A 25,331-nucleotide genomic window follows, 5' to 3' on the forward strand; every position below is an offset into this window, starting at 1 on the left:
AGAGGCAGCTGAAGAGAGTGCAAGCAGAACTCCACTGAGGCACAAGCTAAGCAAACGGCTGATTTGCCGGGAGAAAAAAAAATTTACCGGGTGCTTTTTATCGGGCACCCGGCAAAGGAATTCTTTGCCGGGTGCCAGGCCTGGCGACACCCGGCAAAGAAAGGCCTCCGGCAAAGCAGCCTTTGCCGGGTGCCGGGCACTCGGCAAATTCCAGCCATCGGCAAAAATTGGTCTTTGCCGGGTGCCGGCCACTCGGCAAAATATGGCCGCCGGCAAAGGTGGCCGGCTTGACGGCGGCCAGCGGCCGTTAGCCTTTGCCGGGTGCCACGCCGTTAGGCACCCGGCAAAGATTTTTTTTAATTTTTTTTAAATTTCTTTTTAAATTTCTTTGCCGGGTGCCCCATGATCTGGCACCCGGCAAATTATTATTATTTTTTGTTTTTTTGACCCCGTTTTTTTGTGGGGACTTGCTACAGTAAATGTATCCCTGTTTCAAAATTTGGGACAATTATGAGTTCTTTAACAATATTTTCTTAATTTTTTCCGTTGCATTGAATTTTTCCGACTATTCCAAATTTGAACTGCAGGTACATGAAATAATGGAATTTCGTCATTCAAAAAATAGTATTCATGATATTTAGGCTATGTTGAGGCCGTATGCAGGAAGTGGCATGAAATGTCGCGCATCATGTTATCGTAACATGACGATGTACTCGCGGGGGAAGTTTATTTAAATTATATAAAATCCAAACGATGTCCGAAAATCACGAAACTTGTTGATGTGTCTTGTTATCACATGTGGAGGCCCTGGTTCTCACATGTGGAGATGTCTGGGTTTTAGGCAGCCGACGTCGCAACTTGCTCGAAACTTTCTCAATTTTTAACCAGGGCCTCCACATGTGATAACAAGACACATCGACAAGTTTCGTGATTTTCGGACATCGTTTGGATTTTATATAATTTAAATAAACTTCCCCCCACGAGTACATCGTCATGTTACGACAACATGATGCACGACATTTCATGCCACTTCCTGCATACGGCCTCAACATAGCCTAAATATCATGAATACTATTTTTTGAAAGACGAAATTCCATTATTTCATGTACCTGCAGTTCAAATTTGGAATAGTCGGAAAAATTCAATGCAACGGAAAAAATTAAGGAAATATTGTTAAAGAACTCATAATTGTCCCAAATTTTGAAACAGGGATATATTTACTGTAGCAAGTCCCCACAAAAAAAATGGGGTCAAAAAAACAAAAAAAAAATTTGCCGGGTGCCACCCAGGGCACTCGGCAAAGAAGCCTTTGCCGGGTGCCAGGTCATGGGGCACCCGACAAAGAAATTTAAAAAGAAATTTAAAAAAAATAAAAAAATTCTTTGCCGGGTGCCTAACGGCGTGGCACCCGGCAAAGAAATTTAAAAAAAAAATAAAAAAATTCTTTGCCGGGTGCCGTCGTCACCTGGCACCCGGCAAAGGCGCATGACTAAAAAGGCCGGCCCGTCCCAACCCTATTCTATTCCAGCAGACCGACCCTGCGCCTGCGGTCTGCAGCCGCCGCCGCCCTCACGCTCCGCCGCGCCCGCCGCGCCCGCGCCTCACCGCGCTCGCACCTCGCCACGCCCGCGCCTCGCCGGTCCGCCACGCTCGCGCCTCTCCCGCGCCTCGCTGCTCTGCCGCCCAGTCCCGGCGACCACGCGACGCCGGCACCAGCGGCCCAACGCCCGCGCGAGCCGCGCCCACGCCCGGCGGCGCTCGCCCCGGTGGCCGGCCGGTGCTCCAGCCTGGATCCGGTGGCCCCATGGCCGTGGCCCCGCCCCGACGACCCTGGCGGCGCTCGGCCGGCGCTCCTGCCTGGCCCCGGCGCCCCAGCCTCACCGACCGCGGCGGCCACGCGGCCCCACCTCGCCGGCCGTCCCCGACGAGGCCGGCTACCCGTGGTCTGGCCGCCAGGCTCCTCCCGCCGCCGGCCAGCAGTAGAGGAGGTAGGTGGAAGAAGGGAGGAGGATGGAAGAAGAAGAAAAAAAAGGGGAGGAGGAAGAGGAAAAAAGAGAAGGGGAGGAGGAAGAAGAGGAAGAAAGAGAAGGGGGAGGAGGAAGAAGAGGAAGGTGCCGACCCGATCGCCCGTCGATCCTTGCGCCGTTCGGACCGGCCGTTGATCCTCGCGCTGCTGCGGTCATCCCCGCCGTCGTCGCCGGCCCTCGCTCTTGCCGTTCTTGCCGCCAAGGTAAGCCCTACCCTTATAGTGTTAGTAGTAGTAGTTAGTAGTGTTAGTAGTAGTTAGTTGTAGTGTTAGTAGTAGTAGTTAGTAGTTTTAGTTGTAGTGTTAGTTGTAGTAGTTAATAGTGTTAGTTGTAGGGTTAGTAAATAGTAGTAGTTAGTAAGTAGTAGTGGTTAGTAGTAGTAGTTGTTAATAGTTAAGTAGTTCTTACTATTAGCATTGTTAGTAGTTAAGTAGTTGTTAGTAGTAGTGTTAGTAGTAGTTGTAGGGTTAGTAGTAATTGTTGTTGTACTACTTCAATACTTTCATGTGCATGAAAAGAGAACTAAAGTACATGGCTCCTCTTGATATATTGGTGGTTGTTGGCCTTCGTGTCCATGTTTGGTATATATGTGGTTGTTGGCCTTCGTGCCATGTTTGGTATATATGTGGTTGTTGGCCTTCATGTCATGTTTTTTGCTAGTTTTGGGAACCTCCCCGTGCAGGGGAGGTGCTGCCGAAATTTTGAGTCGACACTAACCATTTTTGCCCTTTTTTGCAGGAGGAGCTGTGGGAGGGACTCGGCGACCCCGATCGTCTTCGTCGGCGCTGCGGGTCTTCCTGCACCGCGTCGACTCGCCACTGCACCGACTCTCCACCACCCCGCTACCCAGACCTCACCGCCACCCTAGGTATAACCCCTCTATCCGTATGTGGTTTTTGGTCGCGTAACCTAGTTAGGTGTCTCCCGTTCGAAAGAGATACGGTCGAAGATATGCGGACCTTTGCATATCTGCGACCGTATCTATTTTGGATTGTCCACGCTTTTTGGACAGACCGCGAATGCGTAGTTGAGGTTAGTTTTCATGCTCCGCTCCGGTTCGAGACGGTGTTTCGGCATCACCTCTCCGTTGTTCTCCGAATACACACTCTCCCTTACAGGACGTGTATTAGGAGAACGGCGGGGAGGTGCTGCCGAAATTCTATCTCGGAAAGGAGCAGAGCATGGAAACTAACCTCATCTATGTATCCGCGGGTGGGATTAGGACCTATCCTCACCTATTAGAGAGTAGGGACACCGCGTAGATGCAATTGATGGTCACCTGTGGTGATGTTATATATGCTAGAGGATGGAGGACCGTCAGTGGATGTACACGGGCCGGACAAGTCAGGGTGATGCCAGCTATGAATGGATGCAGAAGACCGATCGTTTCTTGAATCGTGCATTTGGCAAGGCCGCAAAATTCCCAAAAATAGCTTTGTGTCCCTGCAACAAGTGTGGTAACAGGAGAATGCTAGACAAGGAACTCATGGGTACACATCTGCATAAGAATGGGTTTACGCCGAACTACACCCGGTGGGTCCACCATGGTGAAGCCGATTGTATGAGAGAGGAGGTGGTGAGACAACGCGTCGAGGCTTTCGATGCTGATGCTGGGGTAGCAGACATGGTAGATGACGTTCACCAAGCACAGTTTGCTGAAGGACGTGAGGAGGCGGAGATGCAGGCAGCCGTAGATGCGTTCAAGTACATGATGGGCTCGACACAGAAACCCCTTCACGCTCATTCTGAGGTCTCCCAGCTGGATGCCATAAGTCGCTTGATGGGGTTGAAGTCCGATTTAAACTGGAGTCGAGAAGGCTTCGATAAGGTGTTGGCCGTGGTTGGCACCCTGCTTCCAAAAAACCACGTGTTGCCGAAGACCATGTACGAGGCACACAAGCTCCTTAAAGCACTAAAGATGCCATATGAGCAGATACATGCTTGTCCGAACGGGTGTGTCCTATTTTGGGAAGAACTCAAGGAGGCAAAGTACTGTCTGAAGTGTAAAGCCTCCAGGTTCCTAGAGGTAGAGTCTGGTGATGGTGGTGGCTAGAAGACCCAGCTTAAGATACCCGCCCGAGTCCTACGGCACCTTCCCTTCGTGCCGAGGATTCAAAGGCTATTCATGACCGAGGAAACCGCAAAATAGATGACGTGGCACAAGAATGGCAAACGCTACCATCCTAACAAGATGGTGCATCCATCTGATGGTGAAGCATGGACCAGCTTTAATGACAAGCATCCTTTGAAATCTGATGAGGCTCGTAATGTACGTGTCGCGCTGGCAACAGATGGGTTCAATCCTTATGGCATGATGTCTGCCCCTTACACATGTTGGCCCATGTTTGTTATCCCCCTCAATCTCCCCCCTAGCATCGCCTTTCAACGACATAACGTGATCTTGACGTTGATAATTTTCGGGCACCCAGGGAGTAAGATGGGTGTGTTCATGGAGCCTGTGATTGATGAGTTGATCAAAGCTTGGAATGAAGGGGTATGGACATACGACCGAGCTACAAAGGAAAGCTTCAAAATGTACATCTGGTACCAGTACTCCATGCATGACTTCCTGGCGTATGGGTTATTCAGCGCCTGGTGTGTTCACGGGAAGTTCCCATGCCCAATATGCCAGGAAGCTGCGAGGTTCATTTGGTTGAAGAAGGGTGGTAAGTATTCGTTGTTCGATCAACATCGTCAATTCCTAGATTCCAACCATCCATTCCGACAGGACACCAAGAACTTCAGGAAAGGTGTCACAGTCACAGACCCTAGACCGCACTTGAAGACTGGTGCTGAGGTTCATGCTCAGATAGATGCTCTCTTGCCCAATGAAGAAGGTGGTTTTGTGGGATATGGTGAGCAACACATGTGGACTCATAAGTCCGGCTTGACGAGGCTCCCCTATTTCGATGACCTTCTACTGCCCCATAACATTGATGTAATGCACACTGAAAAGAATATCGCTGAGGCACTTTGGGCAACACTCATAGACACTGACAAGTCTAAGGACAACCCTAAGGCTAGAGTGGACCTGGCGACGTTGTGCGATAGACCACAGCAAGTGATGCGGCCTCCTACAAACGGCAAGAACTAGAAAAGGCCTAAGGCCGATTTCATCTTGAAACCCGAACAAAGGAGGGAAGTACTACGATGGATCAAGGCATTAATGTTCCCTGATGGGTATGCAGCGAACCTGAGCAGGGGAGTGAACTTAGGCACTATGCGAGTCAACGGCATGAAGAGTCATGACTACCACGTATGGATTGAGCGGCTTCTTCCGGTGATGGTACGAGGCTATGTTCCTGAGCATCTCTAGCTAGTGCTGGCAGAGTTGAGCTATTTCTTCCGCCAGCTTTGTGCCAAGGAGCTATCTCGGACCGTGGTTGCAAACTTGGAGAAAGTGGCACCTGAGTTGCTTTGTAAGTTGGAGAAGATCTTTTCACCCGGCTTCTTCTTGTCGATGCAGCATTTGATTGTGCACCTCCCGTATGAGGCACGTATGGGGGGGCCCGTGCAGACCCATTGGTGCTACCCAATCGAGAGATGTCTGAAGGCCGTTCGCAAAAAATGTAGAAATGAAGCCAAAATTGAGGCTTCCATTGCAGAGGCTTCCATTCTGGAGGAGGTGACAAACTTCACATAGCTATACTACACGGAGAACCTTCCTAGCGTGCATAATCCACTCCCTCACTACAATGTTGACGAGAATGAATCCAACCTTAGCCTTTTCCAAGGGCAACTCGGCAGGTCAAGTGGATCGACCAATAAGAGGTTGGAAAATGAAGAGTGGCGCATGATCATGCTATATGTGTTCCACAACCTACCCGAGGTGAAGTCGTTCATTGAGTAAGTTCTCAAAGAACTTGTTTAAATACGCTGTCACTATTCTGCATCCAACTGATTCTTTCTCGTTTGCACAGGGAATTTATTCGTGTATCCTGGCATCAACCAAGGGATCCTACCCCATGGCAAACCGACACCCTTCTTTCACGGGGTCCGGGAGCAGGGAGGCCCGATTTCATTTCTTGGTTCAAAACAAAGGTATTGTCCAATTTACCTCGTACCTAGTTCGAGATTCCGAGTTTCACGTACTTAGTCCGGCAATCTTTCCTTCTTACGCTTGCAGGCCCAAACCGATGCAACTATGAGTAAGGAGTTGAGACAGGTTGCAAATGGCTTCGATAGTAAGGTGAAAGCTTATTCAGGTTATGATGTGAATGGATATCGCTTTCACACAAGAAGCTACGAGCAAGCTCGGCCCCATCGAAAAACCACAAACATCGGAGTTTGTACTCCCGGCACTGATGGCCTCGAGTATCATGGCATAATTGAAGATATCTATGAACTTGAATTTTATGGTTCGAAACCTCTTCGTCTCGTCATGTTCAAATGCCACTGGTTCAATCCTCGACTAACGAAACGGAGCCCTAATATTGGTCAAGTCGAGATTCAACACGATTCCATCTATCAAGGAAAAGATGTCTTTATTGTGGCGGATCAGGCCGTGCAGGTTTATTATTTGTCATACGCATGCCAAGGCAACAAGGCTCTTCAGGGTTGGTCTATTGTGCACCAGGTATCGCCACATGGTAGACTAGCTGTCCCAAACGATGAAAATTACAACTTCAACCCAAACACATATGATGGAGAGTTCTATCAAGAAGATGGGCTACAAGGGAGGTTGGTGATAGACTTAACCGAGGCAATTGGAATGGAAGTAGACAATGAAAGGGTTGATGATGAAGAAGGAGATGAGGTGCAAAATGCCAAGGACATAGAAATGCTTGAGCGATTACATTTAGATGATGACGATGAAGGCAACATTGAACCTTCGGACAGTCTTGTTTATTTGGACAATTTTGATAGTGATGACGAGACATATGATCCAGATAATCCCAATAATGATGATTACTTCTAATACATGTAATACTATGTTATTTTGTAATCGTGTTTTGTTTATTTACTTAGCATCTATTTCTAATACATGTAATGATGTCTTGCTTGTTTCTTTTTAATTGCAGGTGATTGAACAAAGATGGCGGGCGGCAGTGGGCCAAGGAACGTGAACTCGAGGTACCAGAGAGCACGTCAGGACGCAGATGCCGGAGAGATCGCATCGGACGGGAGGAGGCAGAGGGCCAGGAGCAGCGGCAGCGGGAGCGGCAGCAGGAGGGGCCAGCCTCCTCTAGTCAGGCCGCGTGACGTGCCGGAGGAGCGCCGTACCATGGACTCCTCGGAGGACGAGCAGGTTCTGGCGACGGACGAGGTTCGGGTGATGGACAGCGAGGGAGAGGCACAGGAGGGCGGCGAGGCCGGAAGTAGTTCCACTGCCTCTGCTGCGGCTAGCCCCTACTTGCGAGGTCCCTCAAAACTCCCTGGGCCTTCGCTTCCTCCCCTACGCCCAGTGATCCGCCCCCAGGGGGACAGGTAACTAACTTTAGATTTAATCACAGCTACTTCATATAACCTGTTGAAAATTGTCAGAGAAACTAATAATGTTTGTTAATGACTTGTGCAGGCACTGGGAGGTTGTGTCGCCTAGTGACTCACGCAACCCCAACCACATCTTGGGGCTTCTGTGCAGGCACTATTACCCCAGCATTGTCACGCACAAGGGGACTGTGGGGCCGGCCAAATCATGGGACCACTACAAATCTGCCCCCGACGCAGATTATGAAGACAAGCAGGAGCGGGTCAGGAGAGAGTTATGGGTAAGTCTCGTTCGCACAACTTTGATCAATACATCGCATTCGTTTGGCACTTTTTGACATAATGAATTGATACATTGTGTCTGTCTGCAGACTTTTTTCAGGTGTGAAGAGGGACAGGAGGAGAGGGCGGAGAAGAACTTGGTGAAAAGTGCCAGGAAACGCATCAGCGACATGCACTACGAGGAGCGCCTCACTTGCATCATCAAGTACTACGCCACGTGACTTGGTCAGAAAGTCAGCAAGACACAGGCAAGACAGATGCCTCTGACCCGGGAACAGTACATTGAGGTAAATGAAGAAGAATAATACTAATTCGTTTTGAGATTAAGTAGCTTTCATTTGGTCGCCTTACATCTCAAATTCTTTATGACATGTAGATGATTCCATGGTGGTGCGAGTCCTTTGCCGACTGCTGGGAGATGATCGTGGACAGGTGGTTCACAGAGGGTTATATCCAGGAACACGAAGCCCACCGAGAGCGGGCTTTGCAGGCGACAGGCCCCACACACCACCAAGGCAGCCGCAGCCTCGGCGCGTACAAGCAAGCTTGGGTACGTGAATTCATTTTTAGTATTCTGACGCTCCATTCTGCATGTTACTTCTAACCATCTTGTTGTCTTTCTCGCAGTCGGCGTCGCATGGTGGCCAGCCTTTGTCCATGTTCATGGCGTATGGACTGGCCCACAAGGGAAAGGCGACTTCCGCTGTCACCTTCAGCCCGGATGACCCACCCGAGTCGTACAGCAACCCGAGCGCCCACACCCGCATCAGCTCCTATGCGTCGGATGCAAGGTCGGTCCAGGGGCTAGACTGGGATCCGAGCACCGACGACATTGATGGCACGACTGTCATGAGGATCGGACAGGGCAAGAAGCATGGGCGGTACTGGCATGACGATGGCACCCTCGAGTCCGGCTCTGTTCCCTCCCTCTCCCAGATCCAAGCAAGTACCCCGAGCGGAGGCCCGGCCATACGCCAACGGCCGTCCCCTTCACAGCAGCGGGTCGACGCACTCCAGGTTAGTCCAGTTTAACTCTTCGTACATTGATCTTTACATAACTTAGTTACCTTTACATTATTAAAACATTCGATTGAAATATTGCAGGCCGATAACGAAAGGATAGCTCAGGAGCTGCGGGACCTGGCGGCGAGGACCGAGGTGGCCGAGTGGGAAAGACAAGCCGAGCGGGCCGAGCGGGAGAGACAGGCCAAGCAGCTGGCGGAGATTACGATGTTCCTGCAGAACTTTGGGCAAGTGAACGGTGTACCTGTGTCGATGTTCGCTCCAGCGCCGCCGCCAGTTGTAGCTAGTCCAGTGAGTATGAATCCATATTGCTTCGACTAGTGCTTTCATTAGATGACCCACTCTAAGCGCCTGAATATCTTGTCCTTTATGCAGCCTCCGTCGGCGGGTTCGAATGACCCATCTCAGGCGCAAGCAGGCGGTGCCGAGTTTCCTTCACCAGGCACTCAGTTTCCTCCCCACCTTTAGTTTGTATCTCTTTTTCACCGCTTGATGGACATGTGATGCACTGTGATCCACTATCGACTTGTTTCGATGGTAATTGGACCTATTATGTTTGTGATGTCGTGTATGTGAGGTATTGTATTCGCGATGTGATATATATGTGTGGTATTGAGTTTGTGATGAGATGGATGTGATATATATATGCTATATTGTCTTTGTGATGCTTCAGATGTGATATATATCTTTTATATGCTGTGTTTGTGATTATAGAATCAAAAAACAAAATAAAAAAAATAATTTTTGAGGCTTTGCCGGGTGCCCTGGCCCTGGCACTCGGCAAAGCTGGGAATTCTCTGAAAGGAATTCCCAGCTTTGCCGAGTGCCAGGGCCAGGACACCCGGCAAAGTTTTTTCAAAAAAAAAATTCTTTGCCGGGTGCCCCATGACCTGGCACCCGGCAAAGAAATTACGAAAAAAATAAAAAACTCTTTGCCGGGTGCCCCGCGGTGCGACACCCGGCAAAGAAATTATTAAAAAAATAAAAAATTCTTTGCCGGTGCCTCCCGGCACGGCACCCGGCAAAGAAAATTTGAAAAAAAAAATTAAAAAAATCTTTGCCGGGTGCCTCTGACATGGCACCCGGCAAAGCAAGGGATGACGGAGCCGGCGCCGTAACGACCACTTTTCTTTGCCGGGTGCCGGGTTTGCACTCGGCAAAGTCTTTGCCGAGTGCCCGATAAAAAGCACCCGGCAAAGAAATCTTTGCCGACTAATTTTTTGCCGGAGGCTCTTTGCCGAGTGCAAAGTAACCTTTGCCGGGTGCATTTGGCACCCGGCAAAGCGCCTTAATCCAGTAGTGAAGGAGGCAACAAGCGCCACAAACAATAGCTCACCTGATGAAGAAGCTAGCTGTTGTTTCATCTGATCGAAAGCCACGGTAACGACCTTCTATCAAAGCTTCCAACAAGAGGTAGCTAGAGCCTAGAGGGGTGGTCGGAGCCGCTGGTACGGTGCTCTACTAAAGCTACTGGCCGGTTTCACGTTCCGAATGTCATGCACGCTCAACATATAATAACTTGAAACCTCGCCATGCATGATGACACGTACCATCCTCACGTTCAAACAAGCCCAAACGGACAGAATGTAAGCTAGTGTCGCACCACATGATGCATGGATGAAGGCGCTTGCCTTTGCAATCACGAACCGCTACCGAGTTTGGCGGAAGGCGCCGGTTGGTGTTGGCTAGCGGTGGCGCCGGCCGGTCGCGGAGCAGCCGCCACGGGACACGACGTTCCAACCCGAGTCCATCGATTATCGGATCGGGTGTGTCGTCGTGTGTGATGACTCATAGATGCTGACCATGCATGCGCCGTGTCGATCTGCATGTGATGCTGATGTGGCAAGTCAGCCCGGCTTGCCTGCTACTTATTATCATGATTGATGACTGCTATACGTACGTAAGAGAGGAAGATCATGGAGGTGGAGTGGAGTCTATCTCACAGGCCACAGCTCAGTCTTTTTCAGCATCTAGGTTTGGTAGGTAGGTTGGTAGCGACCCGGTTTTGTTGTTTCTTCCTTCGCATTCTGCAGTGAAGACAATACATACATACATACATACATACATACATATATATATATATATATATATATATATATATATATATATATATATATATATATATATATATATATATATATATATATATATATAGAACTACTATCCCGTAGCTGGCTACAAAAATAACTTATTCTGTAGCCACTTTGAGTTACGATAATTACTATGTTAATTTACTAAGTGGTTTACTATAACATTATGGTAAATATCCCAATATGTTATAGTAACCTAGCTATCGTAAATCTGTATTGACATTATCGTAAATTAGTGTATAAAATTATCGTAAATGGAGGTGGCTACAGAATAACTTATTTTGTAGCCGGCTACTGAATAGTCTCTCCATATATATATATATATATATATATATATATATATATATATATATATATATACACGCGCTATTCTACACCAAGCTGTTATACTGAACAAAATTCAGTATTGTTCAGTAGTCGCGTTTCAGTATCGTTCAGTATTTCAAGGTACTGAGTGTTGTACTGACTGATATTGAACAAGGTTCAGTACTACTCTATTTTTTGGCTTATATATATATATATATATATCATTTTTACTTGTTTGTTTGTTTTTTTGAGGGAAATGTTTGTTTGTTTAAAACTTTATTGTAAAAACGATTTTTTACGTGTATAAAATGGGGGCCGGGAGACTGGACTGTGGAGTGCTGTCAAATATATATATATATATATATATATATATATATATATATATATATATATATATATAGAACTACTCTGTAGCTGACTACAAAATAACTTATTTCGTAGCCACTTTGAGTTACGATAATTACTATGTTAATTTACGAGATTATAGTAACTCCTTACTAAGTGGTTTACTATAACGTTATGGTAAATATCCCCATGTGTTATAGTAACCCAACTATCGTAAATATATATTGACATTATCGTAAATTAGTATATAAAATTATCGTAAATGGAGGTGGCTACAGAATAATTTATTTTATAGCTGACTACTGAATATATATAGAACTACTATCCTGTAGCTGGCTACAGAATAACTTATTCTGTAGCCACTTTGAGTTACGATAATTACTATGTTATTTTACGAGATTATAGTAACTCCTTACTAAGTGGTTTAATATAACGTTATGGTAAATATCCCTATGTGTTATAGTAACCCAACTATCGTAAATATGTATTTATATTATAGTAAATTAGTATATAAAATTATAGTAAATGGAGGTGGCTACAGAATAACTTATTTTGTAGCCGGCTACTGAATAGCCTCTCCCTATATATATATATATATATATATATATAGCCACAAGGCTAAGCCGGCCATCCCCTCCTTAGCTGAAATAGCGGCTTTTGCTAGTTACCACACCCTACCAGTGTTGCTCGATCTCCACACTCGCTCCGCGCTACCTCACCGTACGTGCTACAGACATGTCTCGTGCTGCTACGCTCGCTTCGCCTGCCGCGGTGGCGGCCGTCCTCCTCCTCCTCTGCGCCTACTACCGCCGAGGCCGGCAACACCGGCAACGCGAGGCAGCCTCCTCCGCTGGCGCCGGGCCTGTCCTTCGACTTCTACAAGTGCAGCTGCCCCAAGGCGGAGTCCATCGTGCGGAGCTTCGTGCAGGACGCCGTGCGCAGGGACGTCGGCCTCGCCGCCGGCCTCCTCCGCCTCCACTTCCACGACTGCTTCGTCCAGGGCTGCGACGCCTCCGTGCTCCTGGACGGCTCCGCCACCGGCCCGGGCGAGCAGCAGGCGCCGCCCAACCTCACGCTGCGTCCCACCGCGTTCAAGGCCATCAACGACATCCACGACCGCCTCCAGAAGGAGTGCGGTGGCGCCGTCGTCTCCTGCTCCGACGTCCTCGCGCTCGCCGCCCGGGACTCCATCGTCGTGGTACGTAGGCTGTTTACGCATGCATGCAGCCCTATGCACTGCACTGCATGCACACTCCTCTGGTTGGTTCTTCAGGCTCACACTCTGCCTGCCTGCCTGCCAGCAGTCCGGCGGGCCCAGCTACAAGGTGCCCCTGGGTCGGCGCGACAGCACCAGCTTCGCGACGCAGGAGGACGTCCTGAGCGACCTCCCGCCGCCGACGGCCACCGTGCCGGCGCTGCTGGCCGTGCTGTCCAAGATCAACCTGGACGCGACGGACCTGGTGGCGCTGTCGGGCGGGCACACCATCGGGCTAGGCCACTGCGCGTCGTTCGAGGACCGCCTGTTCCCGCGCCCGGACCCGACGCTGAACGCCACCTTCGCCAGCCAGCTCCGGCGGACCTGCCCGGCCAAGGGCACCGACCGGCGGAGGGTGCTGGACGTGCGCACGCCTGACGCGTTCGACAACAAGTACTACGTGAACCTGGTGAACCGGGAGGGGCTCTTCACCTCCGACCAGGACCTCTTCACCAACCCCGGCACTAGGCCTCTCGTCGAGAAGTTCGCGCGCAGCCAGAAGGACTTCTTCGACCAGTTCGCCTTCTCCGTGGTGAAGATGGGGCAAATCAATGTGCTCACGGGGGCGCAGGGGGAGATCCGCACCAACTGCTCCGCCCGCAACGCCGACGTGACGATGCCGTGGTCCGTCGTCGAGGAGGCTGCAGAGAGCCTCGTGTTCTAGACCTGTAAGCGTGCGTGCGTGGCGTCTGGGTGCCGAGGTCTCGTGTCGACTAGATAGCTAGCTCTGGCCGTGGTCGGTGTGCAAGTGGTGCCTAATGTTGACAGGATGCAGCAGCTAAGCACTAGCAGTCTCGTGTCGACTAGTAAGCAGTCAACTTTGCAGCAGCGCCCCCAAAGCATCTAGCTTGGAGAAATAATAAAGTGGCCATGGCAGAAATCATACCGTGCAAGCGCAAGTGTGCAGCTACGTATTGCCATTTCTGTTATTTTACTACACTATAAGACTGCACTAATCTTCAAAACAGGATGCATGGACCGGCAAAATAGAATAGAAAATCCTAAAAGAGCATTAAGAAGAAACAAAAATTCAACCAACATTGACTTTGGTGAATACTTATAATCGGCAACAACAGACATCAGACCAAAGACAAAAATCCATGCTTGTATTGAAAGCATAACAACACACATCAGGCTCAGTCAGCAGGCATCCTGTTTGTGTTTGGACAGACGTGTACAATCAGACAGCAGGTCAAAGGAAGATACATTGGACAGACTAGAAAAGTCCAATGTTACCAATACTGAGAGAACACTGCACCGGCAACAAAACCCAATGTAGCACTCGGCTAAATTTGTAAAGGAAGATATGCACGCAATTCCAAATCACTTGCATAGTTGCATTATTCCAAGTCACTAAAAACCACACAAGAAGCTGCATTTCAAATCCGGCCTGCCCATATATGGCTTTGCATGGATCGCGATTCCAAGTCCTCAAGTACGTGTAGCAAGTAGCAACTGTGTTTTGCCATGTTCCAAATGTCACCCAAATAAGGTCCAACCACATCACTGGACAGCTAATCTTCCTTTTCCCCTTGCTACGGTTGTCCCGGGCGAAAAGGAGGCGACGCGCGTTTCTGGCGACGATTTCACCGGCCCCTTTCCTCTTCGGTGGCCGGAGAGGCTTTGGAGAGGGGAATGGGGCGGGGAATCGCCGTGCGGCTGTATGTAGAGTAGGTGCGAGTCTACCTAGGTCTAGGGTTTCCTCGTCATCTACTGATGGCGGAGCTAGGGTTCGTCGGGGGGGGGGGGGGGGGGGGGGGGTCTTCTGCGGCGTGCTTTTCTGGGTGGCGTCGACAAGATGGAGGAGTCGACAACGCTGGAGAATAACTTCTCCCCACATCTCCTTCGTCTCGGCGGCGTTCTTCTCCAGTGCCTATGGCGAGGTCGGAGAGTTCTGTACAGGAGTCCGGGGCTGGCGCTTCATCGTCTTTGCTAGGTGATGTTGCTGTTAGCCTTCTTTTGCAAGGATGCGGAGCTATCTGTGGTTATTGTGGTTGCTGGCCGGACGGATCTAGCTCAATCCTCGCTCGGTGGCGGCGGTCGCTGGTGGCGTGCTCAGATCCTCGAGCTGGAGAAGTTGGGCGCGACCCCAGTCGACTTCATCCTGTTTCCCATGACGGGTGTCTACTTCGACTCCTTTCAAAGCCAGCGTGCGATGGGACTTTCCCAGCTCATGGTGGTGTTCGGCTTCTTCTTCGACGACGGCGGCCGGCAGCGGGGTGGTCGATCACGTATGGTTCGCGAAGGATCAGGGGCATCGATGTAATTTTTTTCTTGTTTAGGGTTCTTCGTGAAGATTGGCTGGGACAGTTGTCTCTGTATCCTATACGTACGTGTCTGTATTTGTATGCACCCTTAATTAGAAATACAGATACGTATTACCAAAAAAAATGTCACCCAAATTATATAGGTGAGCTGTTGTGACTGTGAGCACCGAGAGAGAGATTTTATCATTTGACAAGCGGCGTCGTCGTGCACTGATCCGACTAATCAAAGGATGCCGATCTAACTAACAGAGAGACTTGCACATTAAACAGCTTTGTAAGAGTAACACAAACCGTACAACTCAGATCGTGCGGTCTAAATTATTTGTGCTCTATATTGTGGCCACAACCAATGCCTTCTTTTGAGTTGAAACGACCCAGGCAAGGCAAGAGCAAGGATGCGATGATCATGCACGTCAGCATGCTTGGGAGTGGTAATTACTAGGATTAGCCGTGGTCGTTGTTTTAGTGTTTGTTAACACAGATGCAGCGCGTGTTAGTGTCAACAGAGAGAAAGCAGAGACATTGCCCCCAAAGCGTCTAGATGTCGAAAATAAGGTGACCAACTGAGCATGGCAGATTGGCTGGCAACCAAAATCCGTGTGTAAAGGTTTCAGCAAGGACGTCTAGCACTAATAATATACTCTAGTTCCGATCCAGTGTATGTTGAAGATCTCAGACAGAATGGCACGTTACAAGGAAAATTGGGATAGGATCGGTAACTCCAGTACGTAGATTTATGTTTCACCACAAATTACAGTAGGGAGGCACGACAAATGGGAGAAGCTAGATGAGGCAACTGGTGCACTTGGCTATGTCAAGAACACCAAAACGAAAAGAATGATGAATAGAACAACCAGGAACGCGATCAACATGATCTGACCCTTGATGCCAGCCTTCTTCATCACCATGGCCACTCTTTTCTGCACCACAAAATGGGACAAGACATTTTAGGGCTTCGTTTTGTGATTGAATTATTGGGGTAAGGAAGAAAATGGTAACGCGGGTCTTGACATGTGGGTATGCAAACTGGAACGCAAAATAGGAGAAACCACTGAAGATGGCCAAAGAGCAGACCTGCACGAAATCAAGTCTGTTGGAAGTAGTCTCCGTCTCCAAGCTTAGGTCGTTTAGGATCCTTTCCTGTAAAACAGGCGCATGCATTCCAGTTAATGCTCCTGCACGGCTCTACAAACTTTGCTCCTTGTCAATAGCAATTACCTGTCCGGACAGCTCTTCGTGTATGGTTAGCCCTACACCACCAATCCTTTGGACACTTTCACTGAGCTCATCAAGTTCCTCATCCTGCTGCCTGGGTACATATATCAAGTCAATGGAAAACATGCGAACTTCACATGGCTACCCTGGAAGTATATATAACTATAGATATAATCTGCCTAGGAAATTTGAGTTTAATCAGTGTATGTTATTTCTATCTATATTCACTACTGAAGGAATAAACAAATATTACGAATGACATGATTGCTGTTGACAGCCTACTACCGTAGTACGCGTCCATCTTCTAGAAACAAGACAACAGCAACAGAGCTAATAAATGTTGTAAAACTATGTAGATCAAAAAACAGTTAACCTTGCTGCCAGAAGGAAAAGTCAGTACAGACATGAATCAACAGAAAACATATGAAGTTATGATCCTCACACCCACATGGTTACCATGGTAAATATGCAACTAAGAAATATTAGGTCTTAGAATTACAAGTTTAATCATCATCTGCATTTCTTTTACAACTTTTGACAGCTTGACAAAATGGTCTGAGATTTTGATATTCTAGAGAAAGCAACAGCAAAAAAAGTATGGTTACTTACATTTACATAAAATTAATGATGATGTGCTGTTAGAAACACAAGAATCAGTGAGCAACGATAAGTAAACCAATGTAATATTCCAGGAGGAGAAGCGAAGACACTAACTAGAACAACTGAGGAGGAATACAAGGTTTATGTGCCACTAAGGCAAACTTTGACTAGGAAAACAACAAATTTATGAACTGTACACTACCTACGACAATAGACACAGATCTGAGTTGCATATGTTGAATGCTGAACGGGCAACATATTTCTAACAAAAATGTTTGTAAAGTTCGTTAAAAGTAACAAATTAAACACACCTCATGAGTAGAAGCTGTCTATCTGATTCTGAAGAAATAAAGTCATCATTATCTTGGGCAGAATAGTGGTTGGTCCTGCTTGTATCCTGGTATTTTGAAGTTGCTGCATTGCTCTTGCCCTTTTCAATAGCTCTCTTGACTGTACCAACCTGGATATGTTCATGCATAAACTGTAAGTGAGGATCCATATAATAAAATAAAGTCCATTGGCAACTGCAGAATTTGGAACATGGTAATATATTATTCCTTATTGTCTTTACCAAACAACAGGAAATCATGCAACCTGAAGTTGTGTAACTCATTCATGTTCAAAATATACCTCGTTGGTGATCCTAACAAATACATCTAAGAAAAGACATCAAAGAGTCCAATCATCACATCACTGAAGAGTTGCTACAATATGATCGAATGCATACCTGCTTACGAGCAGAAGCAGTCCAGTTTCTTCGTCTGGAAAGCTCAACTTCGTCAAGTCCATAGTATGCTGGATCCCTTGATGCGACTGAGATTGTCTTTTCCAGCTCATCTACCTTTCAAGTTGAACACAAGCAAGCACCATTTAGGCCAGAATAATTCATACATCAAGAAAGTGGAGACAGTATTCCATAAATGGTAAAATGATACATTAGGTGCATAACCTGATCTCATATAGGAATAAATATGGTAGCGGAAAATGAACAAAGAAGGAAAAGAATAAGGGGGTGTTTGGTTTCCCGGACTAAATTTTAGTCCATGTCACATCGGACGTTCGGATGCTATTTAGGAGAACTAAATATGAGTTAATTATAAAACTAATTACACAGATGGAGACTAATTTACGAGACGAATTTATTAAGCCTAATTAATCCGCCATTAGCACATATTTACTGTAGCACCACATTGTCAAATCATGGACTAATTAGGCTTAAAAAATTCATCTCGCAAATTAGCCACAATCTGTGCAATTAGTTATTTTTTCGTCTATATTTAATACTTCATGCATGTGTCCAAACATCCGATGGGACAGGGACTAAAATTTTCCTGTAGGAACCAAACACCCCCTAACATATCTCCATTTCTGCTTAAATTTCTTCTAAATGTACCAACAACGGAGTAATGACAACGTCAAAGACTTGGTTCCTACCTGCCACTCGATGCTTTCACAGCTGGTCAGAAGCTCCTTTGTCAGATGAACATATTCTCCTGTGTTTGAAGCAGTTTGCTCCCAACGGTGGAAGGTACTTTGCAGTTTATCAATCTGAAACAAAAATAAATTTATCCTGAGGACCATACCGAAAGAATAACATCTAAACATGTACTTGGACGGGCTATATGCCTATATATGTTTCCAAGGCTTCAGTAGAGTTTCGCAGGGATAACTGGAAACCAGATGTAACTGCAAGATGGTGCGATATGTTTGTGGAACTATGAGAGAGACCCTGAGAGTCAAGAACAAAAGGCGAGGGAACAATTCAACCATGAGTTACCAGATCAAGTAAATGCCTGAGCCTCTACTGTGAGTGTTTAGTGCTGCAGGTGTAACAAGTAGCGTCCATGTCCCCATTCACCTATGTCTATACACAAAAATTGAGCCCATACTGCAAATTTAGATTTTCGAGAGCATGAACATCCCTAGCTGGTAGCTGCATATTGGCCACCTCAGCATCTCTCTGTCCCGATTTGGTACAATTTGCGAACACGGTGAGATCAGACAACAGCGCTCGGATTTCCAACCTCTAACGATGCAGAACGACGGCTCAATGATGATAGGAAAGGTTGGCAATCACTGCACAAATAAGAGTGTAGTAAAGAGCGAGAGGGAAGTACGGATTACCGAGTCCTGGATCTCCTCCCGGACGACGTAGAACGGATCCTGCGCCGAGCTCATGGCCTCTCCGACGAACGGATTCTATCGGATTGCTGGGCCTGGGCGCCTGGATGCCTGGATTTCCTCCCCACCAAACCCTAGCAAAATTTTGGGGGCCAGGGGATTTGGTGCGGAGTCGCGGCGCAGACGAGAGAGAGATCCCATTTCCACTGAGTCGGTGACACTGCCACCACGGGCCCACCTGCTTGCCGCGGCCGCGCTCGTGGACTCGGTGCACGGAGCAACCACTGTCCCCACGTGGCGCTCCGGGCCCACCGCACAGTGACTCTGAGTCGTCGCTCTCCCTTCCCTTCTTTCTTCCTCCGCGGTATTGGGAAAGGGAGCGAGAGGCGAAGCAGATAAGGAAGCCAGCCGGCAAGGGGAGCCACACCGGCGTCGAGAAACCCTAGGGCGAGCGGCTCGACGACCCCTACCACCCTCATGGCGACCTTCGCTACCGGCAGCGCCACAGTACGCTCGGCGCTGGCGTCGCCAACTCCGTGCCGGCCGGCCGCGCTCGCCGCACGCCCGGCTCCGGCGCGGTGGATGCCGCTGCGCTGCTCGACGCCGGCTCTGGGACTCAGGGGAGGGGCCGCGCGTTCTCGGCGGGGCGCCACGCTACGGGTGAGACCTTCCTGGCATTCCTGCCCTGTACTCTCTGGTTCTCGTTGCGTTCCAGACGAAGTAGTGTTGGCTACTGTGCCAGCCAATGGAAATTGGAATGGAATGGTATGCGCGAATACAGTGGAATCGTTGCTTTAGAAACTAAAATGTATTATAGAAACTCACATCCAAATTAACGGCGGGATATTGACAAGCTAGGTTCCACTGGCTGCTGTCCAGATGCATGAACTCTGTCCTGTACTCCTCGCAGTAGTTTTCAGAGTTTGCAACTACTATGAGCCATCCAATTTTATTTCTGCTACTGTATCAAAATTTCAGTTCCTAGTCTCAGACATCTGGGCTCAGAAACAATAAACTAGTATGAACTTGGTGTATCTTGGATGTATCCAACTTTTTTGAAAAATGACCCCTTATCTATTTAGGTTGTCAACCTTATGTAGGTGGAAACACTTATGCCATGTAATAGCTATGCGATGTTTTTCCTTTTAATACTTGTCGGATTACTTTCCAGTTTTCTGAAATTGTAGTTTTGATCTCATCCGTTGAGTAGCTCTAGAAGTGAGCAAGTGCCAACTGATACTATATGCAATCTTTTTATGTGTGCTTATAGTCCTATAACTGTTTTCTTACATGTATCCTTTTCCATTAGGGCTGCATAGCTCTTTTTTACCCTCTCAAAAAGAGAACTTGTGGATTTCTGCCATTTCTTCTGATATTTTATCCGTATTTAATTTTTGGATAGGTGGAAGCTAAGAAGCAAACTTTTTCTTCATTTGATGAGTTGTTGGAGAAGTCTGAGAAGCCTTTATTAGTTGACTTCTATGCAACTTGGTAAGTTACTTACTGGAAGTAGTGAAAGTGGTGGTGCCAAATGTCATGTTGAGCTATTTCAGTGCTCTCTACTAGATATAAGTTCTCTTCATTATTGTTGTGTTTTTAGGACTTTGGTGTGTTTCATGTTCTTGCCATTATGCCAAGGTGTCACCAACCATTTGGGAGGTGAACATTGCACTGGACTAGCATTGTGTTCATCATCTGCGTAAATCACATGCATAATATCTACGACCTTGTACCCTTTTTATTTTTGGGAAGATACCAAACTTTTGGTGAAAATTGAATAGTTTTTGCACTCTTTTTTGCTCAAGTGGGGAAAAGCTGGAGAGGTTGAGTCTGTTTTTTCACTTTGTCTTTAGTGTTCACCATGTGTACTAACATGTTCAATTGTATTTCCTTCACAATTGGTATTTGCAATACCTCAAATATGCCTTACTGATTTCAAACCCCCTACTTTCTATGTTCTGGTACTGTTCATGATGATGTGCATTCATTTTCTAACAGAAAAAACATCACTATATGATTAATTTGGTCATGTTCTGTTCATGATATTGTTCATTTTTTCCCTTTGAGTTCTATCAAAATCCAGAAATCTTGTTTCATAATATACTCATCAAACATTGTCCCAACTTCTAGGGGACAGCTGTGTCTATTGGTTTGTTAGCTCCATTACACCATGCATATTAGGCTATTAGGAAGATACTTCATCATTCAAATTAATTATGAGCAGTCTGTACACCAGCATTGCTCTCTGTCTCTACATACGTCTGTAACATACAATTATATTTACTTTTGTTCTTTTTGGTCAGGTGTGGTCCATGCCAATACATGGTTCCCATACTTGAAGAAGTCAGTGAAAAGTTAGGCGACAAAATTCAAGTTGTGAAAATTGATACTGAGAAGTACACTAGCATTGCAAGTCGTTACAGAATTGAAGCATTGCCAACTTTTATCATATTCAAGGATGGGAAACCTTGCTATCGCTTTGTGAGTGTTGAACGAAACAATGTTTTCAATTTTCATCAATAATTTAACTTGTGCTAATATACTATGTTTTTTCTCTCTGTTGCTACCTGGCATTCAGGAGGGAGCATTGCCTGCTAACCAGATGATCGAACAGATTGAGAATGCTTTGGCAGTCACGAAGTAGCACATATGGTAAGCAGGGCAGGATCGCCCAACCCCCACCCCCCAAAAAAATTACTTGGTGCTACCTCACAACATGTGCCTCTTCATGTTGAATTCTTTATTATTGTTCATGAGGTTCTACTTAGACTGCGATATGAATAGGCATTTTTTTCTTCATAGTTACAATCTGAAACTATGATATTGTGAATCGTTGAATCCTCTGCTTCTTGATGCAATACTGAACTGTAATTCCTTCTTCATCTTAACCTACCTGCTCATATAAACCAATAGTGCTACCCAGCATAAATATTAACCCGGTCCTTCAGCATTAGTAAAGATACGTTGAAAGAAAACCATGCTGAGGTGCTTATATCTGCAATCCAATTATTTTCTTTGTTGACTTTCATGATGTAGTTATTCTTACCAGCTGCTGAAGCTACCTTTTCTTTGTCGGACCATGCAAGTGAATGGATGCTCAATGAATTGTTTGTCACCAAAGGTAAATTGCTGGCAAGCGATGGGACATTTAGGATATGAAGGTGTACATCCAAGATTCAAACCTTTCATATCGTTTAGTATGCTTTGTTGTGTTAAAATTATTCAACCACTAGATTTTTCTATCTTACAATGTGGTATTTGTGAATGGGAAGAAAAGCTGTCGTTTTCATGCCGTATCCTTTGTCCCGAACTGAGCCGTACTATTTGAAGGCATAGGGACGATGAATTATTCTTCTTTCCCTGCTGTATCTCACTTACGGGCGCGAATGATTGTGGATTCGAGCATCTATCTTCATTATAGAATATCAGTTTGTGTAGCGAATAAGCAAGTGATCAATATACCTTTAAGATTGTCTTCTCTCCATTCCTGAAACCTGCAAAATTGTCTGATCTTTTTTCTGGAGTAAATATTAGACTTAGTAGTATAGTGCTTTGGTGCTGGGCCTTGGAGGATTTTTCGTTCTTATGAATCATGTACGGAGTAGATGAGACTTCTTTGCTTAGTGGAAAACTTGTGTTCCTGTATAAAAATGCAATTGCCTGAGGATACAATAGTAAGTGGTGCTGCTGTGGATACCTTCTAGAAGAACTCTACAAAGCTTGTCGCTCTATTTCACCCAAAGCCACCAGGTGTCCGGGTGTGTACGAGTCCCATGCTTGTTTAGCAATATACTTTGGCTCGGTGCCTGTGCTAATGGTAATGATGGGTGCCAAATGTTGGGAGCCACTCGTCTTGTCCTGTTGTAAAAAAGTCCTCATCCTGATTACGAAGAATCTGAAATGAGATTAAGAGGGCATTTTCTTTTCAGTTTTCACATGGAAGATATACATTTTCTATTTAAAGAAACAAATAAAGGAGACATACATTATTCTTTGACACTGAAAGATTCATCAGTTGTCGATAGAGCTCCCCATTGGCAAATTGTCGCATGCCTTTCCAGAAAGCGAAAAACGTGTATGGAAGAATCTTACCTTTGCTTATCACCTCTATAATCTCCATCTTAGTGACAAATGTAGCTGCACCAATTTTCTTTAGTGTAACTAGTTTTTCTTTGAAAAAAAAATCTTAGGTTCATATGGATATAAACTGTATGGTTTGTTTTAATATATACTAAGCCAAATTTCACAACACATCTGAATTTAGACCCCCTTTGTTTTCCTGTTTCTTGCGTTTTCTTGTGAGAATAAATTGATTCATGCGAAATTGTGAAATTCCTGTATACAACAACAACAACATAGCTTTTCAGTCCCTAAGCAAGTAGGGTTAGGTTAGAGCTTGAAACCCACCAAGAGCTCCCGAGTCACGATTCAGGCACTTTCAATAACTGCTTTTAAGTACTCATATTCAAACATAGATATCTCGGTATATCCTAAGCTTTTCAAATATCTTTTTATTGCCTTTCTCCATGTCAATTTCGGTCTTTCCTCTATCCTCTCGTCATATTATTAGCTTGGCTTAGGACTCCACAACTGCACTGGTGCCTCTGGAGGTCTTCTTTGGACATGGCCAAATCACCTCAACCGATGTTGGATAAGCTTTTCTTCAATTGGTGCTTACCGCTAGGCGATCAGGTATATCATCATTCCGAACTCGGTCCATTCTTGTGTGATCGTAAATCCATCGCAACATACGTATTTCTGCAACACTCAGTTGTTGAACATGTCGAATCTTTGTAGGCCAACATTCTGCTCCATACAACATAGCCGATCTAATCGCCGTTCTATAGGAACTTACCTTTTAACTTTTGTGGTACCATCTTGTCACAGAGAATGCTAGAAGATTGTCGCCACTTGATCCACATTGCTTTGATTCTATGGCTAACGTCCGCATCAATATCTCCATTCCTCTGTAGCATCGATCCCAGATACCGAAAGGTATCCTTCTTAGGCACTACTTGACCTTCCAAACTCACATCTCCCTCCTCCTGTACAACTCCACCAAAGTCGTATCTCATGTATTCGGTTTTAATTCTGCTCAATCTAAAACCTTTAGACTCAAGGGTCTGCCGCCATAAATCTTGTTTCCTATTTACTCCCGCCTGGCTTTCGTCCACTAACACTACATCATCAGCGAACAACATACACCAAGGGATATCCCCTTGTATGTTCCTAGTAACCTCATCCATTATCAAGGCAAAGAGATATGGACTTAAGGCTGACCCTTGATGAAGTTCAATTTTAATCGGGGAGTAATCTGTATTACCATCGTTTGTTCGAACACTAGTCACAACATTGTTGTACATGTCCTTGATGAGGGTCACGTACTTTGATGGGACTTTATGTTTGTCCAAAGACAACCACATAATATTTCTTGGTATCTTGTCATAAGCATTCTCCAAGTTAATGAAAACCAAGTGGAGGTCCTTCATCTGCTCTCTAAACCGCTCATAACCTATCTTATTAAGAAGATTGCTTCTGTAGTTGACCTTTCGGGTATGAAACCAAATTGGTTTCTTGATATCTGCGTCGTTCCTCGCAGGCGCTGCTCGATGACTATACCCCATAACTTCATAGTGTGGCTCGTTAACTTAATTCTCCGATAATTAGTACAACTTTGGATATCTCTCTTGTTCTTGTAGATTGATACCAATATGCTTCTTCTCCACTCCTTAGGCATCTTGTTCGATCGAAAGATATTGTTGAACATTTTAGTTAGACATATTATAGTTATATCCCCGAGACATCTCCACACTTTGATTGGGATACCGGGAGGGCCTATCGCTTTGCCCCCTTTCATCCTTTTCAAGGCTTCTCTGACCTTCGATTCTTGAATCCTCCGCATAAAGCGCCTGTTAGTGTCATCAAACGAGTCGTCCAGCTGAACGGTGGTGTTCTCGTTCTCACCATTAGACAATTTATCAAAATACTCTTGTCATCTATGTCTGATCTCATCCTCCTTCACCAAGAGCTGCTCCCTCTCATCCTTTATGTACTTGACTTGGTTGAAGTCCCTTGTCTTCCTATCGTGAGCCCTAATCATCCTATAAATGTCCTTCTCTCCTTTCTTCGTACTCAAACGTTGGTAAAGGTCCTCATAGGCCCACCCCTTTACCTCACTCACCGCTCGTTTTGCAGTCTTCTTTGCCACCTTGTACTTCTCTATGTTGTTTGCACACCTGTCATGATACAAGCACTTATAGCACTCCTTTTCCTTAATAGCCTTTTGCACAACTTTATTCCACCACCAACTGTCTTTCGACTCGCATCCGCTCCCTTTGGTCACTCCAAGCACCTCTAAAACAACCTTCCA

At 46.3% G+C, this 25,331-nt stretch overlaps 2 protein-coding genes and 1 pseudogene across 4 annotated transcripts; 2 read left to right on the forward strand and 1 right to left on the reverse strand.

Moving 5' to 3' along the window:
* Positions 1-12,238: 12,238 nt before the first annotated feature.
* LOC136451138 (cationic peroxidase SPC4-like) lies at positions 12,239-13,494 on the forward strand (annotated as a pseudogene).
* Positions 13,495-15,704: 2,210 nt separating this feature from the next.
* LOC136451139 (syntaxin-61-like) lies at positions 15,705-19,157 on the reverse strand. The gene is made up of 7 exons (XM_066451889.1): positions 18,965-19,157; positions 18,275-18,388; positions 17,568-17,681; positions 17,152-17,300; positions 16,244-16,334; positions 16,100-16,165; positions 15,705-15,945 (listed from the first exon to the last, which is right to left on the reverse strand). Exons 1-7 carry the CDS (start codon positions 19,016-19,018, stop codon positions 15,835-15,837), a joined length of 699 nt encoding a protein of 232 aa, XP_066307986.1. The 5' UTR covers positions 19,019-19,157; the 3' UTR covers positions 15,705-15,834.
* A 167-nt stretch (positions 19,158-19,324) lies between these two features.
* On the forward strand, positions 19,325-22,463 carry LOC136451140 (thioredoxin Y, chloroplastic-like). 3 transcript variants are annotated; one of them, XM_066451891.1, is made up of 5 exons: positions 19,325-19,621; positions 20,364-20,452; positions 21,265-21,442; positions 21,540-21,613; positions 21,998-22,463. In XM_066451891.1, the coding sequence occupies exons 1-4, from the start codon at positions 19,439-19,441 to the stop codon at positions 21,603-21,605; spliced, it is 516 nt and encodes a 171-aa protein (XP_066307988.1). In that variant the 5' UTR covers positions 19,325-19,438; the 3' UTR covers positions 21,606-21,613; positions 21,998-22,463. The 3 variants fall into 3 exon arrangements, with proteins under 3 accessions (XP_066307988.1, XP_066307990.1, XP_066307987.1); XM_066451893.1 differs by having other exon boundaries at positions 22,048-22,463; XM_066451890.1 differs by having other exon boundaries at positions 22,011-22,459.
* The last annotated feature ends 2,868 nt before the right edge of the window (positions 22,464-25,331 follow it).

The sequence above is a fragment of the Miscanthus floridulus genome, chromosome 5, assembly GCF_019320115.1.
Source record: "Miscanthus floridulus cultivar M001 chromosome 5, ASM1932011v1, whole genome shotgun sequence".
Taxonomy (NCBI): Eukaryota; Viridiplantae; Streptophyta; class Magnoliopsida; order Poales; family Poaceae; genus Miscanthus; species Miscanthus floridulus.